The 24,049-nt window shown below is 45.4% G+C and overlaps 1 protein-coding gene and 1 long non-coding RNA gene across 5 annotated transcripts in view; one reads left to right on the top strand and one right to left on the bottom strand.

The window, feature by feature from the left end:
* The first annotated feature begins 10,843 nt into the window (after nucleotides 1-10,843).
* KCNQ5 (potassium voltage-gated channel subfamily Q member 5) overlaps nucleotides 10,844-24,049 on the top strand; it is a 567,853-nt gene continuing 554,647 nt past the window's right edge. For all 4 annotated transcript variants that reach the window (XM_082474194.1, XM_082474192.1, XM_082474193.1 and 1 more), the window contains exon 1: nucleotides 10,844-11,370. In XM_082474194.1, the coding sequence (XP_082330320.1) occupies nucleotides 10,973-11,370 (398 nt within the window). In that variant the 5' untranslated portion in view covers nucleotides 10,844-10,972. The remainder of the gene's footprint in view (nucleotides 11,371-24,049) is intronic.
* Nucleotides 14,885-22,559, bottom strand: LOC309666692. The gene is made up of 2 exons (XR_014267248.1): nucleotides 22,032-22,559; nucleotides 14,885-21,650 (listed from the first exon to the last, which is right to left on the bottom strand). It is a non-coding gene; the product is annotated as an uncharacterized lncRNA (long non-coding RNA).

Raw genomic sequence — 24,049 nt, 5'->3', positions numbered from 1 at the left:
AAGATATTCCATGCAAATGGAAATCAAAGGAAAGCTGGAGTAGTAATGCTCATATCAGACAAAATAGACTTTAAAATAAAGACTATTACAAGAGACAAAGAAGGACACTATATAATGATCAAGGGATCAATCCAACAAGAAGATATAACAATTGTAAATATTTATGCACCCAAAATAGGAGCACCTCAATACACAAGGCAAATGCTAACAGCCATAAAAGGGGAAATCGACAGTAACACAATCATAGTAGGGATTTTAACCCCCACTTTCACCAATGGACAGATCATCCAAAATGAAAATAAATAAGGAAACACAAGCTTTAAATGATACATTAAACAAGATGGACTTAATTGATATTTATAGGACATTCCATCCAAAAACAACAGAATACACTTTCTTCCCAAGTGTTCATGGAACATTCTCCAGGTAAGATCATATCTTGGGTCACAAATCAAGCCTTGGTAAATTTAAGAAAACTGAAACCGTTTCAAGTATCTTTTCCAACCACAAGGCTATCAGACTAGATATCAATTACAGGAAAATAGCTGTAAAAAATACAAACACATGGAGGCTAAACAGTACACTACTGAATAACCAAGAGATCACTGAGGAAATAAAAAAATACCTAGGAACAAATGACAATGAAAAGACGACCCAAAACCTATGGTATGCAGCAAAAGCAGTTCTAAGAGGGAAGTTTATAGCAATACAATCCTACCTCAAGAAAAAGTATACATCTCAAATAAACAACCTAACCTTACACCTAAAGCAATTAGAGAAAGAAGAACAAAAACACGCCAAAGTTAGCAGAAGGAAAGAAATCATCAAGATCAGATCATAAATAAATGAAAAAGAAATGAAGGAAACAATAGCAAAGATCAATAAAACTAAAAGCTGGTTCTTTGAGAAAATACACAAAAATGTTAAACCATTAGTCAGACTCATCAAGAAATAAAAGGGAGAAAACTCAAATCAATAGAATTAGAAATGAAAAAGGAGAAGTAACAACTGACACTGCAGAAATACAAAGCATCATGAGAGATTACTACAAGCAACTATATGCCAATACAATGGACAACCTGGAAGAAATGGACACATTCTTAGAAAAGCACAACCTTCTGAGACTGAACCAGGAAGAAATAGAAAATATAAACAGACCAATCACAAGCACTGAAATTGAGACTGTGATTAAAAATCTTCTAACAAACAAAAGTCCAGGACCAGATGGCTTCACAGGCAAATTCTATCAAACATTTAGGGAAGAGCTAACAGCTATCCTTCTCAAACTCTTCCAAAATATAGCAGAGGGAGGAACACTCCCAAACTCATTCTATGAGGCCACCATCACCCTGATACCAAAACCGGACAAAGGTGTCACAAAGAAAGAAAACTACAGGCCAATATCACTGATGAACATAGATGCAAAAATCTTCAACAAAATGCCAGCAAACAGAATCCAACAGCACATTAAAAGGATCATACACTGTGATCAAGTGGGGTTTATCCCAGGAATGCAAGGATTCTTCAATATACAGAAATCAATCAATGTGATACATCATATTAACAAAATGAAGGAGAAAAACCACATGATCATCTCAATAGATGAAGAAAAAGCTTTTGACAAAATTCAACACCCATTTATGATAAAAACCCTCCAGAAAGTAGGCATAGAGGGAACTTACCTCAACATAATAAAGGTCATATATGACAAACCCACAGCCAACATCATTCTCAATGGTGAAAAACTGAAACCATTTCCACTAAGATCAGGAACAAGACAAGGTTGTCCACTCTCACCACTATTATTCAACATACTTTTGGAAGTTTTAGGCACAGCAATCAGAGAAGAAAAAGAAATAAAAGGAATCCAAATCGGAAAAGAAGTAAAGCTGTTACTGTTTGCAGATGACATGATGTTATACATAGAGAATCCTAAAGATGCTACCAGAAAACTACTAGAGCTAATCAACGAAGTTGGTAAAGTGGCAGGATACAAAATTAATGCACAGAAATCTCTTGCATTCCTATACACTAATGATGAAAAATCTGAAAGAGAAATTAATGAAACACTTCCATTTACCACTGCAACAAAAAGAATAAAATACCTAGGAATAAACCTACCTAAGGAGACAAAAGACCTGTATGCAGAAAACCATAAGACACTGATGAAAGATGATACAAACAGATGGAGAGATATACCATGTTATTGGATTGGAAGAATCAACATTGTGAAAATGACTCTACTACCCAAAGCAATCTACAGACTCAATGCAATCCCTATCAAACTACCAATGGCATTTTTCACAGAAATACAACAAAAAATTTCACAATTTGTATGAAAACACAAAAGACCCCAAATAGCCAAAGCAATCTTGAGAAAGAAAAACGTAGCTGGAGGAATCAGGCTCCCTGACTTCCGACTACACTACAAAGCTACAGTAATCTAGACAGTATGGTAGTGGCACAAAAACAGAAATATAGATCTATGGAACCGGATATAAAGCCCAGAGTTAAACCTACGCACATATGGTCACCTTACTTTTGATAAAGGAGACAAGATTATACAATGGAAAAAAGACAGCTTCTCCAATAAGTGGTGCTGGGAAAACTGGACAGCTACATGTAAAAGAATGAAATTAGAACACTCCCTAACACCATACACAAGAATAAACTCAAAATGGATTAAAGACCTAAATGTAAGGCCAGACACTATAAAACTCTTAGAGGAAAATATAGGCAGAACACTCTATGACATAAATCACAGCAAGATCCTTTTTGACCCACCTCCTAGATAAATGGAAGTAAAAACAAAAATAAACAAATGGAACCTAATGAAACTTAAAAGCTTTTGCCCAGCAAAGGAAACCATAAAGAAGACAAAAAGACAACCCTCAGAATGAGAGAAAATATTTGCAAATGAAGCAACTGACAAGGATTAACCTCCAAAATATACAAGCAGCTCATGCAGCTCAATATCAAAAAACAAACAACCCAATCCAAAACTGGTCAGAAGTCCTAAATAGGCATTTCTCCAAAGAACATATACAGATTGCCAATAAACACATGAAAGGATGCTCAACATCACTAATCATTAGAGAAATGCAAATCAAAACTACAATGAGGTATCACCTCACACCAGTCAGAATGGCCATCATCAAAAAAATCTACAAACAATAAATGCTGGAGAGGCTGTGGAGAGAAAGGAACCCTCTTGCACTGTTGGTGGGAATGTAAATTGATACAGCCACTATGGAGAACAGTATGGAGGTTCCTTAAAAAACTAAAAATAGAACTACCATATGACCCAGCAATCCCACTACTGGGCATATACCCTGAGAAAACCATAATTCAAAAATATACATGCACCCCAATAGTCACTGCAGTAGTATTTACAATAGCCAGGACATGGAAGCAACCTAAGTGTCCATCGACAGATGAATGGATAAAGAAGATGTGGCACATATATACAATGGAATATTACTCAGCCATAAAAAGAAACGAAATTGAGTTATTTGTAGTGAGGTAGATGGAGTTAGAGTCTGTCATACAGCATGAAGTAAGTCAGAAAGAGAAAAACAAATACAGTATGCTAACACATATATATGGAATCTAAGGGGAAAAAAAAAAGGTCATGAAGAACCTAGTGGCAAGACGGGAATAAAGATACAGACCTACTGGAGAATGGACTTGAGGATATGGGGAGGGGGAAGGGTAAGATGTGACAAAGAGAGAGTGGCATGGACATATATACACTACCAAACGTAAAATAGATAGCTAGTGGGAAGCAGCCGCATAGCACAGGGAGATCAACTCGGTGCTTTGTGACCACCTAGAGGGGTGGGATAGGGAGGGTGGGAGGGAGACGCAGGAGGGTGGAGATATGGGGATATATGTATATGTATAGCTGATTCACTTTGTTATAAAGCAGAAACTAACCCACCATTGTAAAGCAATTTTATTCCAATAAATATGTTTAAAAAAATACAAAAAAAAAAAAAAAAAAGAGAGAGAAAAACAAATGTCTAGTTAAAACTCCAGGATCTTGGATGCCCAGACCCCTGCCATTTCCTGACCTGTCTGAGAGATCCCAGGCATTCCCCGTGGCTCTCGGCAGCACTGCCTGAAAACTGTGTTGAATATTTAACAGATATTAGAGATGTATGCATAGTTTTTCCTGAATAATCTGGTCAGTTCCATAGCCTTTCATTATAAATAAAATCAAAGAATAATGTATCATTTATCCAACATGCATCTTCCAGATAAAACTAAACATGAAAAATGTGTATGTATTAAATTCAACTTTGGGGGAAATGTTAGAAATGAAAAAGTGATAGTTTTTTTTTTTAATTAAAAATGCTATAAAAGTACTGAGCAAAATCAGTAGATGTTGTCCAAGTTGTCTGAGACCTCGCAGCTGGCAATGAAATATTGTCAGTGTAATTGCAGCTCAGACTCAGCCAGGCGACCTGTGAGCCTGGCTGCGACAGCCAGCCACTCAAGTGTCCTGAGTCAGCATCGTGCTATGTTATGTTCAGAGCCTTCGTCAAACCCAAAGCTTCTGCCTGCAGCGCCCTCTCTCCTCCCCTCCAGAATCATCGTCTTCACTACCTCACCTCTGAATTCCTTCCTGCCCACTCTGACTTGATTTTTCTTTCTACAAGAAATTCTGCAAGAAAACAAAACCCAGAAACAACTTCTTCCAATGGCCTCCTGTGGTCAAATCCCAAACCCTTATTTCAACTGGTCTCTGTTCAGCATTTCCTTGTTGAAGCTTCTTTTGTGGCTGTCGAGGCAGTGGTCCTCGGTGGTCCTCGGTAATCACTCAGCCTCCTCTTCTCCTTCCTCCTTCCCAACCCTCAATGCTCAGGCTCCCACCTTCAGGCTGGGTCCTCAGGTCTCTTCTTTTTTAAGCCAATCTATGTATTTTCCCAGGCAATCTGACCCCAACCCATCACTTTCATCATATATATTAAAGTGTGTATATATATATATATATATATATATATATATATATATATATACACACACACACATATATATATGTTGGTGGTTATATCTTTTATATGTGTATATACATATATATGCTGGTGATTCTCAAATTTTGAATCCTAGCTCCCCCTTGAGCCGAGAGCCGTATACCCACTGGACATTTCCACTGGGCTGTCTCAGCAGGCCGGCCATACTCAACGTGAAGTTGAACTCACCATCTTCCCCCTCCCCAGATGGCCGCGCCGGATGGTCTCTCCTAGTTTACTCAGAGACTCAGGACTGAACACTGGAGGTTTTGCTCGACACCTGCCCGAGGACTGGCAGTCATCACTACTCTCCACAGACACGTCATCTCTGAATCCCAGCCTGGAACAGTGTGTGCCATGCACGGGTGCGGAAGCCACGTTTTTTTTTTTTTTTTTTTTTTTTCATTAAGCTGAACTAATATCAGGTGCTTTTCTGCAAGTGGAAATAGGAACAAGTAGAGTTTCTTGCTTTATATTCTTCAGTGGCTCCCTGCTCAAGTCAGAACAGAATCCTGAATTCTTGCTGAGACCCTCAGCCGTGGAGCCCCTGCCTTATAGTCACACCTTCAGAAGTGCCCTGGGCTGTGGGAGAATCCAACCACTTGCCGCTCTCAATGGATGATCAGCTCTCAAGCCTTCAAGTTTTTCAAGTATTTTTTCTTTGAACACCCCGCCCTGATGTCACCGAAATCCAGCTTTTCCTTAAGACTTAGCACAGCATTACATTCCTCAGGAAACCCTCTGCAGCTTCCCATAGCGTCCTGTGCAAACTGGAAGGGTGGATTTCTGGAAACTCACCACGTCAGAATTACTTATTCATCCATCTCCCCCACCAGCCCATGAACATAAGAATCAAGACGCTTTTTCCTCTCTGCACCCACTCCAACTAGCACAGCAGTGATGATTAATGATTCCTTGCTGAAGAGATGAATAGGTTTAGGGAGATTCATAAAGAATGCTTTCTTATTTCCTCTTTGAAAAAGGTTATGGTAAAATGTGAGTGCCACTAGGGGGCACAGAATTATAACAGAATTTTCCCGTCCACTTGCTCAAAGGAGAGGTTTGCCTTCTGTATCAACCTCTTCACACAGTTTCTAAGTATATGTATCTTAGAAAGATCAAGTAACTGTATTCAAATTATTTCCAGAAAGAAGTGTTTAAGCAGTTGGCTGAAAGAAAAACAGTAGCACTGCCGTACTAACACGTCAGAAAAAAAATGAAATCAGGCATAGCCAAGCACGATAAACAGGGTTTTGTGAATAAAACTGAAGGTAATGTTAGGAAAAAGCTAAAAATGTAAATACAATTCCAAGACATTGATACTACACGATTTGGGACTGTTTTAAAATGTTGAATCCAAAAAAAAAACTATCTATGCGGGGAAGCCCTATTTCTGCAGGAAAAGTGAACAGGAATATGAAGTCTATTTCTGTGTTTAGAATAAAACTCCAAATCCTGCTTTACAACAGCTACTAGAAACTTTCCAACACTTCTCTTTTGGTAAGAAAAACAGTCAAAATTATTAAGACAATAATAGGCTAAAGCTTTTTATTTCAAAAGTTAATATAGTTTCATAGTTAAAAATCTGGTTTTGTTTTTTGTTTCTGTGGGTTTTGTTTGGTTCTGTTTTTGCATTAAATACCTGTAAGTTTGAATCCAGACTCAACTGCTTATTAGTTCTGGAAAATTATTAACTTGCTCACACCTCAGTTTTTTCCCTATAAACTGGATACGACTGCAGTGCTCACCTAAGAGGCTGTCGTCAGAATCAAGTGAAATAATTCTTGGAAATCACAGGGCCTCGTGCACAGTAAACATGTGCTAAATATTTGCTATTATTTTGTTTTGACAATGGTGATTGACACATTATTTCAGTAATTCCTAGGAAAGTAAATTTTGATAGTTCCTGGGATGAAAATGGTGAGAATTTTTGAGCCCTTCCCACACTATCTGTCTGGTCCCCGAGCAGCTTCTCTTCACACCTGCATCCACTCACACCTGCACCTTTTCTGCATCCCTGGGCAGAGGCTGTTCTGAAGGGGCCACGCCTCATCCACTGAGGGCAGGGCTGCTGTGTTAGAACCCTCACGTAGTCTGGCCAGGCTCTTACGATCTCTAATGTTGCCCTGGGTTCTCTAATTTCTACTTGTTGGTGAAACACATTGAGAATCTCAGCATCATGTCTCCTAGATAAGAATCCTCGATGGACTAAAAATGATATCCGTGGTACACAATGCTGATACATTTAAAATAATAAGAGGAAGTAAATATATTTAGTGTATCAATGGTTATACCTGAGAAACACAATTATAGTTGCTATGCTTGTAGGTTTGGTGATGATCTGATAGGAGGGAAACAAAAGCTAAGGGAAAGGGTGGCATGGCTTAAAGGGCATTCCACTCAAGAGTTAGGGGACTTCAGTCCTTCCTCCAAAGGCAAACAGCCGAGTCTTGGGCAAGTCGCTGAACAGCAGCCAACAATGGATTTCCATTTCTTCATCAGCTGATGTCCCTTTTGCTCTAAGGTTTGAGAATTCTATTTGTCATTACCATCTGGTTGACCCAGCAACTCACAGTGGGTCAAAATGCATTCATATCTCTAAAAAGTAGCACTTCCATCTGTCACTAGATGATCAGAACCATGACAGTGACTTGATGGGAGGTGTGTTGAAGTGGTAGGGCTGTGGCAGAGGGGGAACTGGGGCGGGGCACAGACAAGAAGGAAAGGGGGAGAGTCATGGGGTCACTGACATTCTGTGAAATCAGCTCTGCCTTAAAAGTCTTCCCTGGGCATGTCTAGCTCTTGTATAGAATTTTCCATATTACTATTTTAGAGTACCCTTCAGATGAAAAATATAGTGGGATAGAAAACACATTGAAGTAAAATATTTCTAGTAACTATTTTCAATTGAAACCATCTCCAGGTAGACTTCAGAGAATAGAAGTTTCCATGGTCATAAATTTCAGGCAGGCATCTTACAATGCGTTGAAAGCACTCCCATCTTCAAAGGATGGCGAGTGGAAATCACTTCACATGCTCTACACTAGAAATAAACATTTGCTTTGAAAAAGGTGGTCATCTTTTACCCTTATACCTCTTTATAATGCTCTAATGTAATTATTATGGTTATAATATACACTACTATATTGTTTTACTCTTTGTGCTATATGCCACCCTCTCTTGTGATATTAGGTTTTAATATTTCAACAAAAAGAATGAAAGGCAGTTTCCTAGCAACATCTGTATTCAAAGGCACAAAGAGAGAAAAAGCTTGATCAGAACACTCTGTTTTCCCCACAGTTAATTCTTGCCTTTTGAGGGGAGTTAGCTGGTAGTGAAGAAGCCGCGTCCACACAGAGAATCCGGCGTGAGAGGCCGTGCAGCCTCACGTGGCCTTTCCTTCCGAGCTAAGGAAGGCTTTCCTTCCTTCCTTCCTTGCGGCTAAACCCCTCTTTCCCAAGGTCGCAGGCAGAGTCAGTGAAATACAACCATATGCTCTTTTGTACATGTTCTATTAAAGATGCGGAACCAGCACTGGGGTGGGGTGGGGAAGAAGGGATACTAAACTGGGAGGCGAGGTTGTTGGGTTCCTAGTAACCCTCATAGCAACCACCTGTGAGTGCTTGGTACGGTCCCCTCTGGGGTGTCTGGTCTTTCCCACCTCTAAACCGCTGCTAATCACCACCTTTGATGCTGTTTTAAAGTTTCATGCATTTACTTCATCAACATCACGGCTTCACTAATATCATTGCCGCACCCCCCATCACCCCGCATCCCTGGGAGATCAGGCAACTGGCTCTTTTCCGCGAAACGTGTCCCGCCTTCCCGAACCTTCCTGCCTGCACGCTGGGCCCGGTGCGCCCGCGAGATGGAAGGGACCTGACCTTCGTGGTGGGGCGGGGCAAAGTCTGCAAGAAGGAAAACCCGCTTGGTCAAGAGAACGTGGTTTTCGTTCTCCTGCTTGCAGAAAAGCCAAGATGTTCACGTTTAAAGCGTGCACACGAGTCCTTTTAGGCCTCTAGGGCTTTCACCCTGAAAGTCCCCGCGCAGAAACTCCGGGGGTGTGTGTGTGTGTCTAAATATAGTGACGGCCGACTCCCCGCCCTCGGCCAGGTCCTCGCGCGGCTCGGGGACCGCAGCGCTCGCTCCAGGGCGCGCTCTGCCTCGGCTTGAACATCGGGCCACCGGGCGTCCCCCTCGCGCCTCCACGCGCGCGGGTGGGAAGTGAATTAGGGGACCGGAGAGCGACTCCGGGCGCCGGAGCTCAGCAGTCACGTGGCGCCGCCGCCAGCTGCACGGAGCGCCGCGGGGAAGCGTGCGCCGCCGCCGCCAGGCTTGGGGACAAGGCGGGAGGGAAGCGGGGTCCCGCCGGCGGCCTGGAGCCGGCGAGAGGGCCGCGCGGGCCTCAGAGCGACGACAATAAAAGGAAGGGCAAAGCGTGGAGGTGCCGCGGCTGCCGAAGGCAGACGGGAGCGGCCGTGGGTGTGCGCCCAGAGCGGGGCCGGCAGAGCATCTCCCTCCGAGGGGCGGCGATAGCCGCCACCGGACTCGCGCCTCGGCTTTAGGCTTTGGAAGGGAGAGGCACTTGGACGCACTACCTCGGAAGCGTCTGCTCTGGCTTTGTGGTGGAACTCCAGTTCTTCCTTCAGTCTAACTTGTGACCTTTCCTTCCTATTTGGCGGGGGGGGGGGGGGGGGAGGGGTTCCACTCTGTTGGAAGAAGTTCCCAAGCCCGGCTTCCTTTCGGCGTCCCCAGCTGACTGCGAGGTTGGGCGGCTTACGGTTTTTGACACGGGCTCGCTGAAGGCCAGAGGCGCAGCCAGGGACCCCGCGGCCTCCCTCCTCCCCGGGGGCTGGGGGCTTGGGGGCGGCAGGAGATCCAGCCACTCATCCCTCGCGACGCGTCTCTCACCGCGTAAGTGGCGGCAGACGGGGGTGGGGAGGGGACCCCGCGAAGCCGGTGTCCTGGGCTCTCCGTCCTCCAGGATTTTCCCCCCAAACTCTGGGGCCGCCGCCGCCACTGCCGAGACTCGGCCGTTGTATGACTATCTCGGACATAAATGAAAATTTCTTGACGGAGGGACCCGGTTTGTCCTCCCCTGCTTCGCGCGGCTGCCAGGCGCGGCTCGGGGCCGCTCGTTCACCGCGGAGGAGCCACTTTGGAGTTTTGACGCCCTCCCCACACTCCACCCCCGGGCTGGGAGGGATGTCCGACTACTCTGTCTGATGCCGGGATGGAAAGTCACAGCCCGCCAGCCGGAGTGAGCGGCGGGGAGATGCCCGGTGCCCACCTCGCCGGCTCGGCGGCCGTGTCGTGCGGGTCAGCACCCTGAACGCGGGGACCCGAGCGCCCCCGCCCGGAGCCTCGGCCCGCGCGCCCGGGCACTGGCTGGTACCTGGAGGGAAGGGCCGGGCCGTTCCCGCGCACACCCCTCGCGGAAGGACGGCGGGACCAGCCCTCGCGGCGGCGTAGCGGCGGGAGGGAACGGCGCCTGCCTCTCCCGTTCCTCCTCCGGGCACAAGGCGGGCCGCACCTTCCGGACACCTCCAAAGCGCTGGGGAGAACACGCCGAACTCGGCCTCCGAGAGGGGCTTCGGGGCCCGGTCCCCTCTGGCGTGGGGAGCCCGGGGCCGGGCGTGCACGCGGGGGAGCTGCCGTTCCAGCCCCGGGGGCGCTTCCCAGGAGGGAGTATCCGCCACGGGAACGGAGGGGCCGGAGAAGCCCTCTTGGAGTGACGCCCCCGACACGGCCTGATTACGCATTCGAAGCTAAAGGCTGCTCGACCCCGGGACTCCTCCGCGCGCCCTTCCGCCCCCGCTCCTCCCCCTTCCCCGGCGCGCAGGTCGAGGGCCGCCGGGCGCCCCGTCCGCCGCCGCCGCCTCCTCGAAAGCGGCCGGCGCGCATGAGGCCGCGGCCCCCGCCGGCGGCGCCCCCCTCGCGGTGCCCGCGGTGATGCCATGCCCCGCCAGCACGCGGGCGGAGAGGAGGGCGGCGCCGCCGGGCTCTGGGTGAGGAGCGGTGCGGCGGCGGCGGCGGCGGGCTGGGGGCGCGCGGGCTGCGGCATGAAGGATGTGGAGTCGGGCCGGGCCAGGGCGCTGCTGAACTCGGCGGCCGCCGGGGGCGACGGGCTGCTGCTGCTGGGCACCCGCGCGGCCGCGCTGGGCGGCGGCGGCGGCGGCCTGCGGGAGAGCCGGCGGGGCAAGCAGGGCGCCCGGATGAGCCTGCTGGGGAAGCCGCTCTCCTACAGCAGCGGCCAGAGCTGCCGGCGTAACGTCAAGTACCGGCGGCTGCAGAACTACCTGTACAACGTGCTGGAGAGACCCCGCGGCTGGGCGTTCGTCTACCACGCTTTCGTGTGAGTACCCGCGCCCCCCGCCACCGCGGCGGCGGGGGCCCTCTTGCCTGGTCCCCCGGACGCCCGGCGCAGACGCCCTGGCCGGGCGCGCGCATACACACACACACACACACGCACGCACATGTACACACGCTCGCGCGCACACTCGCGTGCGCACACGTGGTGGCTTTTATTTCTTTGCACGTGTTTGGGGTCTCCCTCCTAGAGCCTGCCAGCTCCCTGAGTCCCACCTCTCCCGCCTCTGCGGACGGAGCCTTCCCGTCGGCGCACCCGCTGAGCCACCCGGCCGCTCTGGGCGCCCGGGGGTAGAGCCGGGCAGGCGCGGGACCCCGGCTGCGCGGATAATTGGGAGCGATTAGGTCCCGAGATACGTCCACTCCAACCGTGGGGGGCGCCCGGGAGCTGGGAAAGGCTCAGGGAGGCGGAGCGCCCGCGTGAGGCTCCGGAGAGTGTGTTGGAAAGGTTAGGAGGTGATGGCGGGGTAGAGGCGGCGAGGAGAGGAGAGACGCAGGCCCGGGTCCTGGTCCCCGGGGCGGAGCTGGGGAGGCTGCCGCTCGGGGCGGGGGTGGGACAGCAGCTAGGTTTCCAGCGTGCCCGGAAACACGCCTCGCAGCCACCTCAACCGCCACTAACGGAAAGTCTCTCAGTGCACGTAGTCCTTCCTGCCACAGGGGTGGCCGAGGTCCGGAGGAGGCGAGCAGGGCCGGGCGAGGGGATGCTCGCTTGGGCGTAGTAGCCGAGGCTGGCGGGGAGCCCGGCGCGCAGGGGCGCGGGCCGGCGCGCCGCCCGGGACGGGATCAGGCAGTGGGTGAAGCTGGCGGTGGGTGAAGCCGGCAGTGGGTGAAGCAGGCAGTGGTGGCTTGGAGTCAGAGCGTGTGTGTTAAGGCTTCATCATCTAGCAGAGGATGCTTAATGAGAAAATGATTGGAAGCAAATGTTTATTTTTCCCTTAGGCATTTAAAATCTTTCAGTGCGTTTGAAGTTTACTACTGTTTTTCCCACAATGACCATTCATTCAGTCTCCTGTTAGAGTTAGGTTTATGTGGACATTTTAAGCTAGTTTTTATGCCGTTACGCCATCATCTTTTCTTCTTCTTTTTCTCCTCTCTTTTTAGTTCCCCTTTTTTGCTTCTTTATGTTAAAATGAAATATAAAGACAGCAGCCGTAGGAGGCCAGTAGAGAAAGTTTAAGGCACTCACTGACAGGTTCCTTGTTTCCTAGTAAAAAAGATTTGGAACACATGAATTAGGTGTCTTTTAGAAATGAGGCATGTCATCCAAACATAACTCTCACCTGGGATGGAGGATTGGCATCGACTCCAGAAACATTTTTTGAAATAACATGGACGAAGTGGCAGGTTTGGTAAATAGGTGAGCCTGGAATTTGACCACATAGTAGTCAGGAAATTGGTGGAGTCTACAATCTGTGTGACTCTGGTGTCTGGAAAATTTTACAGCCCCAGATTGATGTGAACATGTAGCATTAGGTGGAATATTCCAGCCAACTTTCCATCTTACAGTGTACGCAAGGAGGACGTTGTGTAGCACCATTATTACATCAAAAGGTATAATGTGTGTAAGATTCACGTTGCCTAAGATGTGGTTATTGCAGTAAATGCTAGACTTAGAGAAACGCTACTGATACTTTTCATGTTCATGCCCTCTGAGTTGATATATAATGAATCCTATTACCTAATGAGCCTGATAAATTATTTTGACCTGTCAGGATAATTATTTAATCCTGTCAGGATCCACTAAAACATTTAGCAATATGATCTGTGCTCAATTTGGCAGCAAAATATATACTGTATGGAAATTGGTTTTTGGTTTTTCGGTTTTTTACACAAGAGTTTGCTCAGAACGTTCATAGCTTTGATTTTACAATATGATGCTATTTAGCGGACTTTAATTTTTGGTAATTTATGTATTGTATATTCAGAAAGGGTGAGAGACAACTTTGGTTGGTGCTCATGCTTTGTATCTCCTAAGTGTTGCCCTTGAACATGAATGAGGACTTCTTGTAATGCAACATTTTCTTTTCAATATGTTGGGGGTCTAACAGGTTTTTCTGGCCTTACAGAATCTTAACTTTTTGACAAATTATTTTTGAAGAGGTTCAAGTTTGAATAATTCTCTACTCACCAGGCTTTATTGGTCAATCATTGTCTTCAGTGGTAGATCCAAAATAAATTAGGTACTTGTCAACACCACGTGCTGCTGTGAAGTTTTGCCTTACTGATTTCTAGAGCCTGAAACTGTAATGCTTGAGCGATCGGGTAGGGGTGCTAGACCCACATTAGCACAAAGACAGAAGCACCTGCACAACTACAGCTGATATAGTAGTGGGGGACAGGCCGTCTTTGGCAATTGCTGCTTATGATTTTAAATAAGCTTTAGAATAGCTGGATTTCACACGTTAAATTAATAAAGGAAAGTTACTTTGAGCTGTAAGTCTAACAAGACCATTAATAATAAAGGAAGTTATAAGGAAACCATTTCTAAAGCAGTGTAACTAACTAATTCCTTGCCAGCCTGGGAATCCCCAAATCTTACTTTAATAACAGGTTTTGTAGCACATTAAGGTTCTTGCCAAGAACAAATGCACTGTGATTAATGAGGTACTTCAGGGATGGATTTACTTGGTCGACCCATGTTTCCTTGCCAAGAAGCAAGAAAAGTATGTTTAAAGTTAAGTTTCAGGTGAAGAAACATTTCTGTTAAATATGCAAAAACCATGATTATAATGGTATTTTAATGGTATACAGTGTGGTTTCAAGTGTTTATGTCCCAGCCCACTGATGAGATGGCTGGCAAGAACAAGAGATGGCCTGCTGCAAATCCTTTCTTCCAATCTTTATAAATCGGTGGAAATTAGGAGAGTCTGTTGTCTTACTGTGCTTGAGGATGTTTCCTGGTTTCCTGTTTTCAGCTGTCCTTTAGTTTAATGGAGGAGCTATTCAAATATGAGGTGGCATACTTCTTTGAATGTTGTTTGTCCATTTTCAATCCCTCATCTTTTTGGGGAAAAGTTTAGAGTAAATGGTGGTAATAGAAAAACACACGATGGGCTCCATATATCAATTTGCGCCGAAGGAACAAATGTGTTTCTGAGAAACAGCAAAGGTAACAGTGTGGCAGACACGTGTAACTCGCCACTTTGTCCGGTGCATCTTTGCCAGGCATAATGCCATGGATCAGAATGTATATATATTTTAAACTAGAAGAAATCCTCCAGTCACCCAAGCTAGGAGCCCGGCAGTCATCCTTGACGCCTTCGTTTTTCTCAGACTCGATCCCACTGTCGACCCAAGTGATCATTGAAGTCTGTGTGTTCACTCTATAAATATTTTTCAAATCCATTCCCTTCTCTCCTTTGCTACTGCTACCCTCCCTCTCTGTTTCTCCATACATCCCCACTGGATTATTTATAATGGTCTCCGGCTTCTGGTCTCGGCCTTCCAGCTGTTTGCTCTGACACCACAGTGTTGTTCCTAAAATGCAAATCTTATCATATCCCCTTGCCTCTAATCTTTCCATGGCTCTCTACCATCTACTCATCTGTTCACTCATCCATCCATCTGCAAACATGTGAGTGTCCACGTGTGCTAATTCCCAAATTTATAAGGTGAAGGCCTTTTCCCTCTCAAGAAGGGAAAAGACTCCAGCAGGGGATAAGTGCAAGCCCGTGAACAGGAGTGAAACGCTGCTGTTGTAGAGGTGAGTACAGAGTCACGTGGGAAAAGAGGAGGAAGTGGAGCTGAGAGCACAAAGGTCGGCACAGGCTTTAGAGAGGAAGTGAGGTATGAGCTGAGTTTTGACAAATGACTAAATTTTCAGGTGTAAAAGCAAGGAGGGGATGAGCAATCTTGATGGAGAAAATAGCTTAGGTAAAGACGTGGCACTGGAATCAACATGGTAATTCTGGGTCCTGGTGAGTATCTGCAGGGTGAGCACGACCTCAGGAAAAGAGGGTAGAGCAAAAGGCACACGTGCCTGACCTTGAGTGGCTTCAGACGCCGACCATGGAATCTAGTCTTTATCCTGTAGCTGGTACTGGTCAGTGAATGGTGGTAATCAGAGGGATGATGTCATCAGACACGAATTTTCGGAAGATGTGTCTTTCCTTAGTTCGGTAAATGGATTGAAGGGTGCCAGATGGGACCAGTGTGGCCTGTGAGGAGATGACAGCAACTGTCCAAGTTTTCCACTCATTCTTGTATCCTTTTATCCATAAATTCGTGCCGCGATGTCTGTCGACTGTCTCCTTTGTGCCATGGACTGTTCTGGAAAGGTGAGAGATGATTGCCTGAGGAGCTTAGGCAGTAACCGTAGGGACAAGATGGAGGGATTTAATTAGAGAGCAGCTATGTAGGTACCATGCAGATTGTTTTCTCCAGTCCCATGTGCGGTGTGAGAAGGATGGCCCTGAGCTGGGTGATTTGGGGAACGGAAGTACCGTTCACTAACACATGGGACAAAGGGCGAGGGGCATGCTTTCAGGGGATATAATGAGTTCCGACTTGCATTTGTTGAGTTCGAAACGTTTGTAAGACGTTTAGGGAGAGATCGTAAGTGGTAAACACACAATAGTGAACCAGGTACGCATGGTCTCTCTCCATCGGGTCTTGGCTCAGCAGCCAGAACCATTTCTGTCGCAAAGAGAGCAAAAATCAATCAAATATATTTCAAAGAATGACTGCCTTTACGAATCTAGAGCAAAATCTAGATGTCTCGATTAGATATTCAGATTTGGAAGCTGCCAGCAGTTTCGTGCTGGTGAAAGCAATGAGTGGGACAAGTGAGTTAGCCCAGAGATGCAGGGTGGGATGAGGACGTGGCGGAGGACAGAGTGGGGACGGCACCAGCCAGCAGGGGATGGAGCTCTGTAAGAGATCACAGAAGGGCCTGGGAAACCTCGACAGTGACCACAGTGCCACAGGGAAAAGCCCGGAGGCCTTCTCTTTATAAAAGCGAAGGCAGGAAGACGTGCGCAGGAAGGAGCTGCAGTCAGCATTTCCGGTGCCGCAGAAAGACCTAGAAGAGGTGTGTTAGGATTTCGTTGGTTGGTGATGAAGGAGGTTCCCTGATGGCCTTTGACGAAGCAGCATCAGTGGGATGGTGTCACGACTGGGATTTAAGTGGGTTGAGGATGGCTGAGAGCTGGGACGGTGGGGACAGGAGTGTAAATTAACTCCAGATTCCTTGGACTGGCTCACGAGACCCCTCGTGACGTGGTCTCTGCCATCTTTCCTGGCTCATCTCTAATACACTCCTGAGCCCCAGCCTTGCTGAGCGACCCCGTCCTGTATCTGCCGCCGGACACAGTATTTGCTCACGTTCTTCTCTGGGGCTTTTCCCACCCCTTGCATTCTGGCTGCACAACCCCTACTGTTTCTTCAAAACACAATTCAAGGGTCGCCTCCTCTTGGGCACAACTCCCGCTGCCAGGATAATTTAGGTGCCTCTCACGTCAGCTTCCATGGGCCCCCGGGAACGACATGACCCTGGTGCTTGCCCCGCCTTGCGGTCCCTGTGAGCCACTAGGTCTGTCGCTCCCACGGGAGGGTGAACTTCCTGTACAGAAGATCTCCTATTTATCTCTGAATCCCAAGCACCTAGCAAGGTGCCCTGTATGTAGTAGACCCTCCGTACATGCCTGCTTCATGAGTAGGTAAATCATTTTCCTTGGAAACCTTCCGTACAGGAGTTGCAGAGTGAAGCAAAGCTGAAGGAATTACCAAGTCTTTTTTGATTTGCTTAGAAGTAAGGTACTGATGATTCATTTAGAAGAGAAAGGTATGGGTCCAGAAGCGGGAGATCTTTGCTTTGCTTCCAACTTGCCCACTGATTCGCTTTGTGACTTGGAATAAGTTACTTCCCCCTCCTGGGTCTCCAAATCTTCTGTGAAACGGGCACAGAGGTGTTTGTGAGGCAGCCATGGTGACGGAGGCTACTGTGGAGGGTCCGAAATGTAATCGGAAGGGGAAGGAGTATTTGTAATTAGTGACCTGATCTCTTAATCCTTTCCCTTCCTCAGCTCCGAGCTGCAGGCCCACCTCCTAATTGTTCGCGTTAACTCCAAACTCCTGGGGAGGGCAGTGGGCCGCACAGTAGCCAAGGGGGTCTTTCTAAGGAGTTAAACAGAACGCAGCACTCCCCTGTTGGACGAAGGATCTGCTGATCGCCGTCTCTACCCAGCTTCTTAAGGGCAGGGGCTGTCGTCTGGTTCTCTCTCTGCTGTATCAGCAGCACCCAGCCCAGGGTCTGGCGCGTAGAAAATGCTCCATGCGTGCAAACTGATTCACGCCCCTCATCCCCCAAAATACACTGCTGGTTTCCTGGTGGAAGATGGAATGTGACCCTCTTGGCCATTCCCTGTGTCAGGACTCCAACAGATGTGATGAACAACCTTATTATTTACATATATATTCTGTTCAGAGCTAAATCTCTGTCTGTAGAAAGTGATGTTTGCATTTTATTTTCGCTCCTGCATTCCTTAAAAAGCACTGATTTCCTTTAAATACGGAGAGGCCTTCTACAAGTTATACTGCTTTTTGCCCTGCTAATCTAGGAACATAAAATGCTCAAATCAGTCTGTTTTCCGAAATTGAAACAATGCTGTAGTGTTTGAGGATCACATTCCAATTAGAAATGTTGAAAGTGTTAAAATCTTAGCACTGGGAACATTAGGGCCTAAGAGAAATGAAACATAAGAAAAAAATATTTCAAAATGGCATGAAGTCTTGATACAAGAACCACTATAAACAAGGAAGTTAGCCAGCAGTCTTTTGATAATAGCTTGCAAAGAAGAGGTGCCAGTTTTAATTTTTAATTGCAAATGGCTATTTTGGCAACTGAGAGCGCCAGCAGAGCGAGTTTTTGCCCAGCCCCCTGCTGTGAAAGTGCTTGAAACGGCCCAATTGCTGGGCCGCCATAGCTTCTAGTTGTGTTTAACGAGGGGTAGGTGTTTTCACTTCAATTTCCTTTTCCTTCAACCATTTCAAGGATGCTATTTGAAGTTTTATTTGGTTTCAACCTGGTAGACAGATTGGCTACACGACTGCATTGTTTCATAATTTTTAAAATTCTTTGATGGCTCTCAGAGTTTTAGGTGATCCTTTTGATACTTTGTTATCAGCCTGTGGAAGTAGTGAGTTTCCGAAATGTCACTGAGGTCATCTGTTTATAAACTGAAAAATACTTTGTGCTTTTTCCATTTTATGTATCTGTATTTCTCTCTATGTATATGCACACATGTATTCCATACATACTGTGTCCTAGCACAGAACTTGGTAGTGCAAATATTTACATTTACCTTATTTTTGCTCCTCTAAAAGTAAATAAGACATTTGAATAGAATGCAGTTGAAAATAAAAAGATCATATGGAGATTATAGCATAACTTGAAAGATACTTAAATTTAACTGTGTATGAAAAAAACACTTTTGACAAACTTAGTCATAGTCTTTGTTGCTTCCATTTATAGAACCTGTGAGGTAATTCTAGAAACTCAGTTCCATCTTCAGTCAGTGGCAGGATCATCTTTTATAATTATCATGTTATAATTTCTCTCTTTTTTTTTTAACAATCAATTCAGATGAATACAGTCATTGTGTGTACCACTGAATGTGCTAGGTGCTAGTGGTGCAAAATGGGGAACCATGGTGGACCATGGCCTCAAGGAAAGGGCAATATGATTAGATTCGGATTCAGTTATCAACTTTACTGATTTCGTGACTATGAGCAAGTTGCTTCCAATACCATCAACTTAACCTGTAAAACAGGAATAATAATATTACATCAGTGTATTGTGATATTTTATATGTATGTAATATATATGCATATAATCACAATGAGCACATGGTCATTATTGAAACAGGAGAGAAATACAGAGGCAATGTGATGGAGGGAGAGACTGCTCTGTCAAGGTCCAGGATGCTCTCCTGTAGGTGCTGGGCAGTTTTTGAATTTGGTGGGTTTAGGCAGGTGGTAATGTCATTGAATTTACATTGTAGATTGTCCAGTGTGCCAGCTCTAGGAATGATGGCTTAAAGGGGACAAACGAGGCGGGAGATCCATTTCAAAACTGTTGTTTCAACTGAGGCAAGAAATAATTAGTACTTGGACAGGGGGCAGTGGTAGCAAAGATGGAGAAGAAAATATGGCCCTGGTGGTGCAGTGGTTAAGAATCCGCCTGCCAATGCAGGGGACATGGGTTCGAGCCCTGGTCCGGGAAGATCCCGCATGCCGCGGAGCAACTAAGCCCGTGCGCCACAACGACTGAGCCTGCGCGTCTGGAGCCCGCGAGCCACAGCTACTGAGCCCGCGAGCCACAACTACTGAAGCCCCCGTGCCTAGAGCCCGTGCTCCACAACGAGAGAAGCCCCCGCAGTGAGAAGCCCGCGCACCGCAGCGGAGAGTAGCCCCCACTCGCCGCAACTAGAGGAAGCCCGTGTGCAGCAACGAAGACCCAACGCAGCCAAAAATGAATAAATTAAATAAATAAATTAAAAAAAAAAGAAAATATGGTGATAGAGTTGCAATGTATTAGAGGGGTCAACGTGGAGGGTGAAGAAGAAGGATGGATTTGTTATTTCCCGGTTCCTGGTTTGGGTGGTGGGCTATGTAGTGGGGGCAGTTAAATGAGATTGAGAATACAGGGGGGACAGCAGGCTGCAGGGGATGTTGGGGTGATAGATGAGTTTAGTTTGAAGATGCTGAGCCTTCGGTGACTGTGGGCTCCTCGCTATATACGTCTGGCAGCTGTGGATGAAGATTTAAGAGACACGGAAGTACCGACAGCACTTAAAATCACAAGGAGAGTGTGTAAAAGAGAGAGGATGGAAACCTGGAGAATACCGACACGTAAAGGTGAGCGGAGAAAGGGGAATAAAATGGAGCAGACAGCGAGATGGAAGGAAACACTGGACAGAAGGATGGCCAGGAGGTCGTGGAAACCAAGGGTACTGAGAGAGTTTCAAGAAATAGTCCACTATGAAATATAGGCAGCGGTTACCACTGGATCTGACGGCAGCGTGGGCGGCGTCAGTGAAGGAAGCGCTTAGGGCAGAAGCCAGGATGCTGTTCGCTGGGAAATGAATTGGAAGTGATGAGAGGAGTCGGTGAGCGTGAGCCCTGTATTCAGTTAGTTTAGTGGGAATATAACAAGAGAGACTGAACTCTAGCTTGAAGGAAACACAAGACTAAAGGGGAGAACAAGGGAGGGGAACTTGTAGGAAAGAAGGTTATTTACCATCAACGGTAGTCATTGTAATTATTGATTATATGCTGGACATTGTTCTTAATGCCTTACACACATTCAGTCTTTTAATCTCAGAACAGCCCTAGGAGGTGGTATTTACGATCGTCATCTCCTGTGAACAGACCAGGATGCTGGCAGGGTGAGGGTCAGTGACCTGACCACGGTCAGCCAGCCACCGAGTTAATGGCAGAACAGGGCTTTGAACCAGGCAGGTTGGCTGGCAGCCCGTGTTCTTAACCACCGTAACCACCACTATTGTGGATGATTCCTGTGGGCCCAGGGCCCCTCCTGTTACATGGATGGCATCATTTAAAAACGGTTTTGGGGGGTGGGGTGGGATGAATTGGGAGATTGGAATTGACATATATACACTTTTGATACTATGTATAAAACAGATAGCTAATAAGAAACTATTGTACAGCACAGGGAACTCTACTCAGTGCTCTGTGGTGACCTAAATGGGAAGGAAATCCAAAAAAGAGGGGATATATGTGTATGTACAGCTGATTCACTTTGCTGTACAGCAGAAGCTAACACAACATTGTAAAGCAACTGTACTCCAATAAAAATTAATTTAAAAAAATAAATAAAAATTAAAAAATGCTTTGGGGTGTGGTATAGCTCTTAGCAAAACAGCATATGCGCAATAAATATTGTTGAAAAAAATGATGGTTAAAACCCCTTATAACTTAGTATCAGAGAATTACATGTAACTTAACAGTATTAGGCATGTTTGTTTCTGTCTCCAAATTCTAACCAGCTCAAGTTTTAATTTTTCCATAAAGTTTCTCTTGATAGCTCTGGATTATTTCCTTACTTTTATTTACCTCACATAGCTTTTATTATTTGGACCATGTATTTTAGCCCTTAATTACATTCTCGCATTGCTTTCTAATTGGATCGTTTAACTAATTCTTCAAAAATAATTTGTGTCTAAAGAAACCAAAGTACCCTTTTTATTTGTATCTCCTATGACATCAAGCCCAGATTTTTATCCTTTGTTTTTAATCAAAATTTACCTAGTTTGGGCTTCCCTGGTGGTGCAGTGGTTGAGAATCCGCCTGCCAATGCAGGGGACACGGGTTCGATCCCCGGTCCGGGAAGATCCCACATGCCACAGAGCAGCTAAGCTCGTGTGCCACAGCTGCTGAGCCTGTGCTCTAGAGCCCGTGAGCCACAACTACTGAGCCCGTGTGCCGCAACTGCTGAAGCCCACGCGCCTAGAGCTCATGCTCCACAATGAGAGAAGCCACTGCAATGAGAAGCCCGCGCACCACAACGAGGACTAGCCCCCGCTCGCCGCGAACTAGAGAAAGCCCACGTGCAGCAACAAAGACCCAACACAGCCAAAAATAAATAAATAAAATAAATTTAAAAAAAAAAAAAAAAAAAAAATTTACCTAGTTTATCGCTACCAGGGGGACTATTTGAATGTTATACCTTTTTTTTTTTTTTTTAAACAGGAATTTCCTTAAGTTCTACTAGTTTAAATTGTGGAGCAACTTATATTGAGGACCCAAATTGCTATAATAACTTCTTAATAGCATTTCCTATAAACATTAAATTTTGAATTTATACTTTCACTGCAGAATGCCTAAGATTCATTTAAAATAGCAGCAGTTGCTTCATTTATGTTTCATAATGGCTGAATATGCCATAGAACCATTTGCCCCAAACTGATTTTACCGGATTTTCTTTCTTTAAAGTAATAGAATACTCATGTTTTCTTCACACTAACATAAATATCTTCCATTTAGTCTCCATGCTTCCTTCTCCCCTCCCCCATCCACATTTTTCCTGGATGTTTCTTCCTTTCTTTCTCTCATTTGTCCCATCATCTTTCCCCCCAATTAAACTATTCCTAGTTTTTTTTTCCTTCCTCTCTGGGCATCTATATTTCTGAAATGAGTTTTCTCTTTATTTCTTTTTACCAGGTTGTATAATTTGATTTCTCTTCCTCTTAAAGCTGTCTGCTCTTAATCAGGAGATGGGCTGACCCTGTAATTGCTTACAGGCTGCAAGAGTGTCCTGCATCAGCAGACCGGGCCACCTAATGTACACATCGCTCTGCAGTAATTCACTGAGGCCTCCAGAAAGATGCGAGGGGTTAGAGAACCCTACTTTTCTGGGAGTTTTAGTTAGGCTCAGGTTTCTTAGGAAATAAGAGAGTGAAGCCTTACAATTTCTCTGAGGCTTTCTAATATCTACCTATTATTTCTGAAATCCGGGAGTACTCAGATATTCAGTGAATAATTTTTAAAAGATCATACTTTCCATTTTGGAAGTTGACTACTGTATATAGCTGAGAAAGAAATTATTTTTATTCCAGATGGAATTATTGTAGAAAAAAGCACATTGAAGAAGTCAATATGTTTGTCACGTAGAGTTAAATAGCAGGTAACTTAAAATCATTCATCTCATGTCCATCAGTAGATGGATGGATAAAGAAGATGTGATACAAATATACAATGGAATATTACTCAGCCATAAAAAAGAACGAACTCTTGCCACTTGCGACAACAAGGATGGACCTTGAGGGCATTGTGTTGAGTGAAATAAGTCAGACAGAGAAAGACAAATATCACATGATCTCACTTATATGTGGAATCTAAAAAGCAAAACAAGTGAACAAACAAAACAAAATAGAAACAGAGTTATAGATACAGAGAGCAAACTGGTGGTTGCCAGAGGGAGCAGGGGTTGGGTAAAATAGATGAGGGGGGTTAAAAGGCACAAACCTTCAGTTATAAAATAAGTCACAGGAATGTAATGTACGGGATAGAGAATATAGTCAATATATAGTCAATAACACGGTAATAATTCTGTCTGGTGACAGACGGTTACTAGACTTATCATGATGCTCATTTCGTAATGTATTTGATTGTCAAATCGCCCTGCCGTACACCTGAAACTAACATAATATTGGATGTCAACTATACTTCCATAAAAAAAATATTTATCATGTAGACTGTTTACAGTTGTTAGCAGTTTCCTTTCTCAGTGAGCCAGGAAATAGATCTATAATTTGGCAACAGAGAGCTGCAGTTCTCCTGTTTAATTGGAGATTAAAGCATGGACTCAAAATGTAAGTTGTCAGGGGAGTGCATAGGAGAGAGAAAACCACCTGTATTTTTTCCTAGTTGGAAATTTTTCCAAAGCATAGGCTTTGTGAAAGCTATTCCCACAATCTTTTATGGAATAGGTACCAAGTTTAGGGCTCCCTTTTCTCTAAACCTGTTTCCCCTCATACCTGAACGAATCTGGGACTGGATGGGATTGAGAATTTGGGTTCTTCTCCCATGTTTGGGTCATCGAATACATTTCTCAGCTTTCTGGGTTGTACAGTTAGGACATAATTCTTCACTGTTTGTTCAATAAAGTGACCTCATGCTATGTATAGGGACCTGAACTACACAAG

The sequence above is a fragment of the Balaenoptera physalus genome (genome assembly GCF_965194825.1).
Source record: "Balaenoptera physalus genome assembly, chromosome: 9".
Classification (NCBI taxonomy): Eukaryota; Metazoa; Chordata; class Mammalia; order Artiodactyla; family Balaenopteridae; genus Balaenoptera; species Balaenoptera physalus.
Note: the sequence above shows the minus strand (reverse complement) of the source record. Positions and strands in the feature narration are given on the sequence as shown.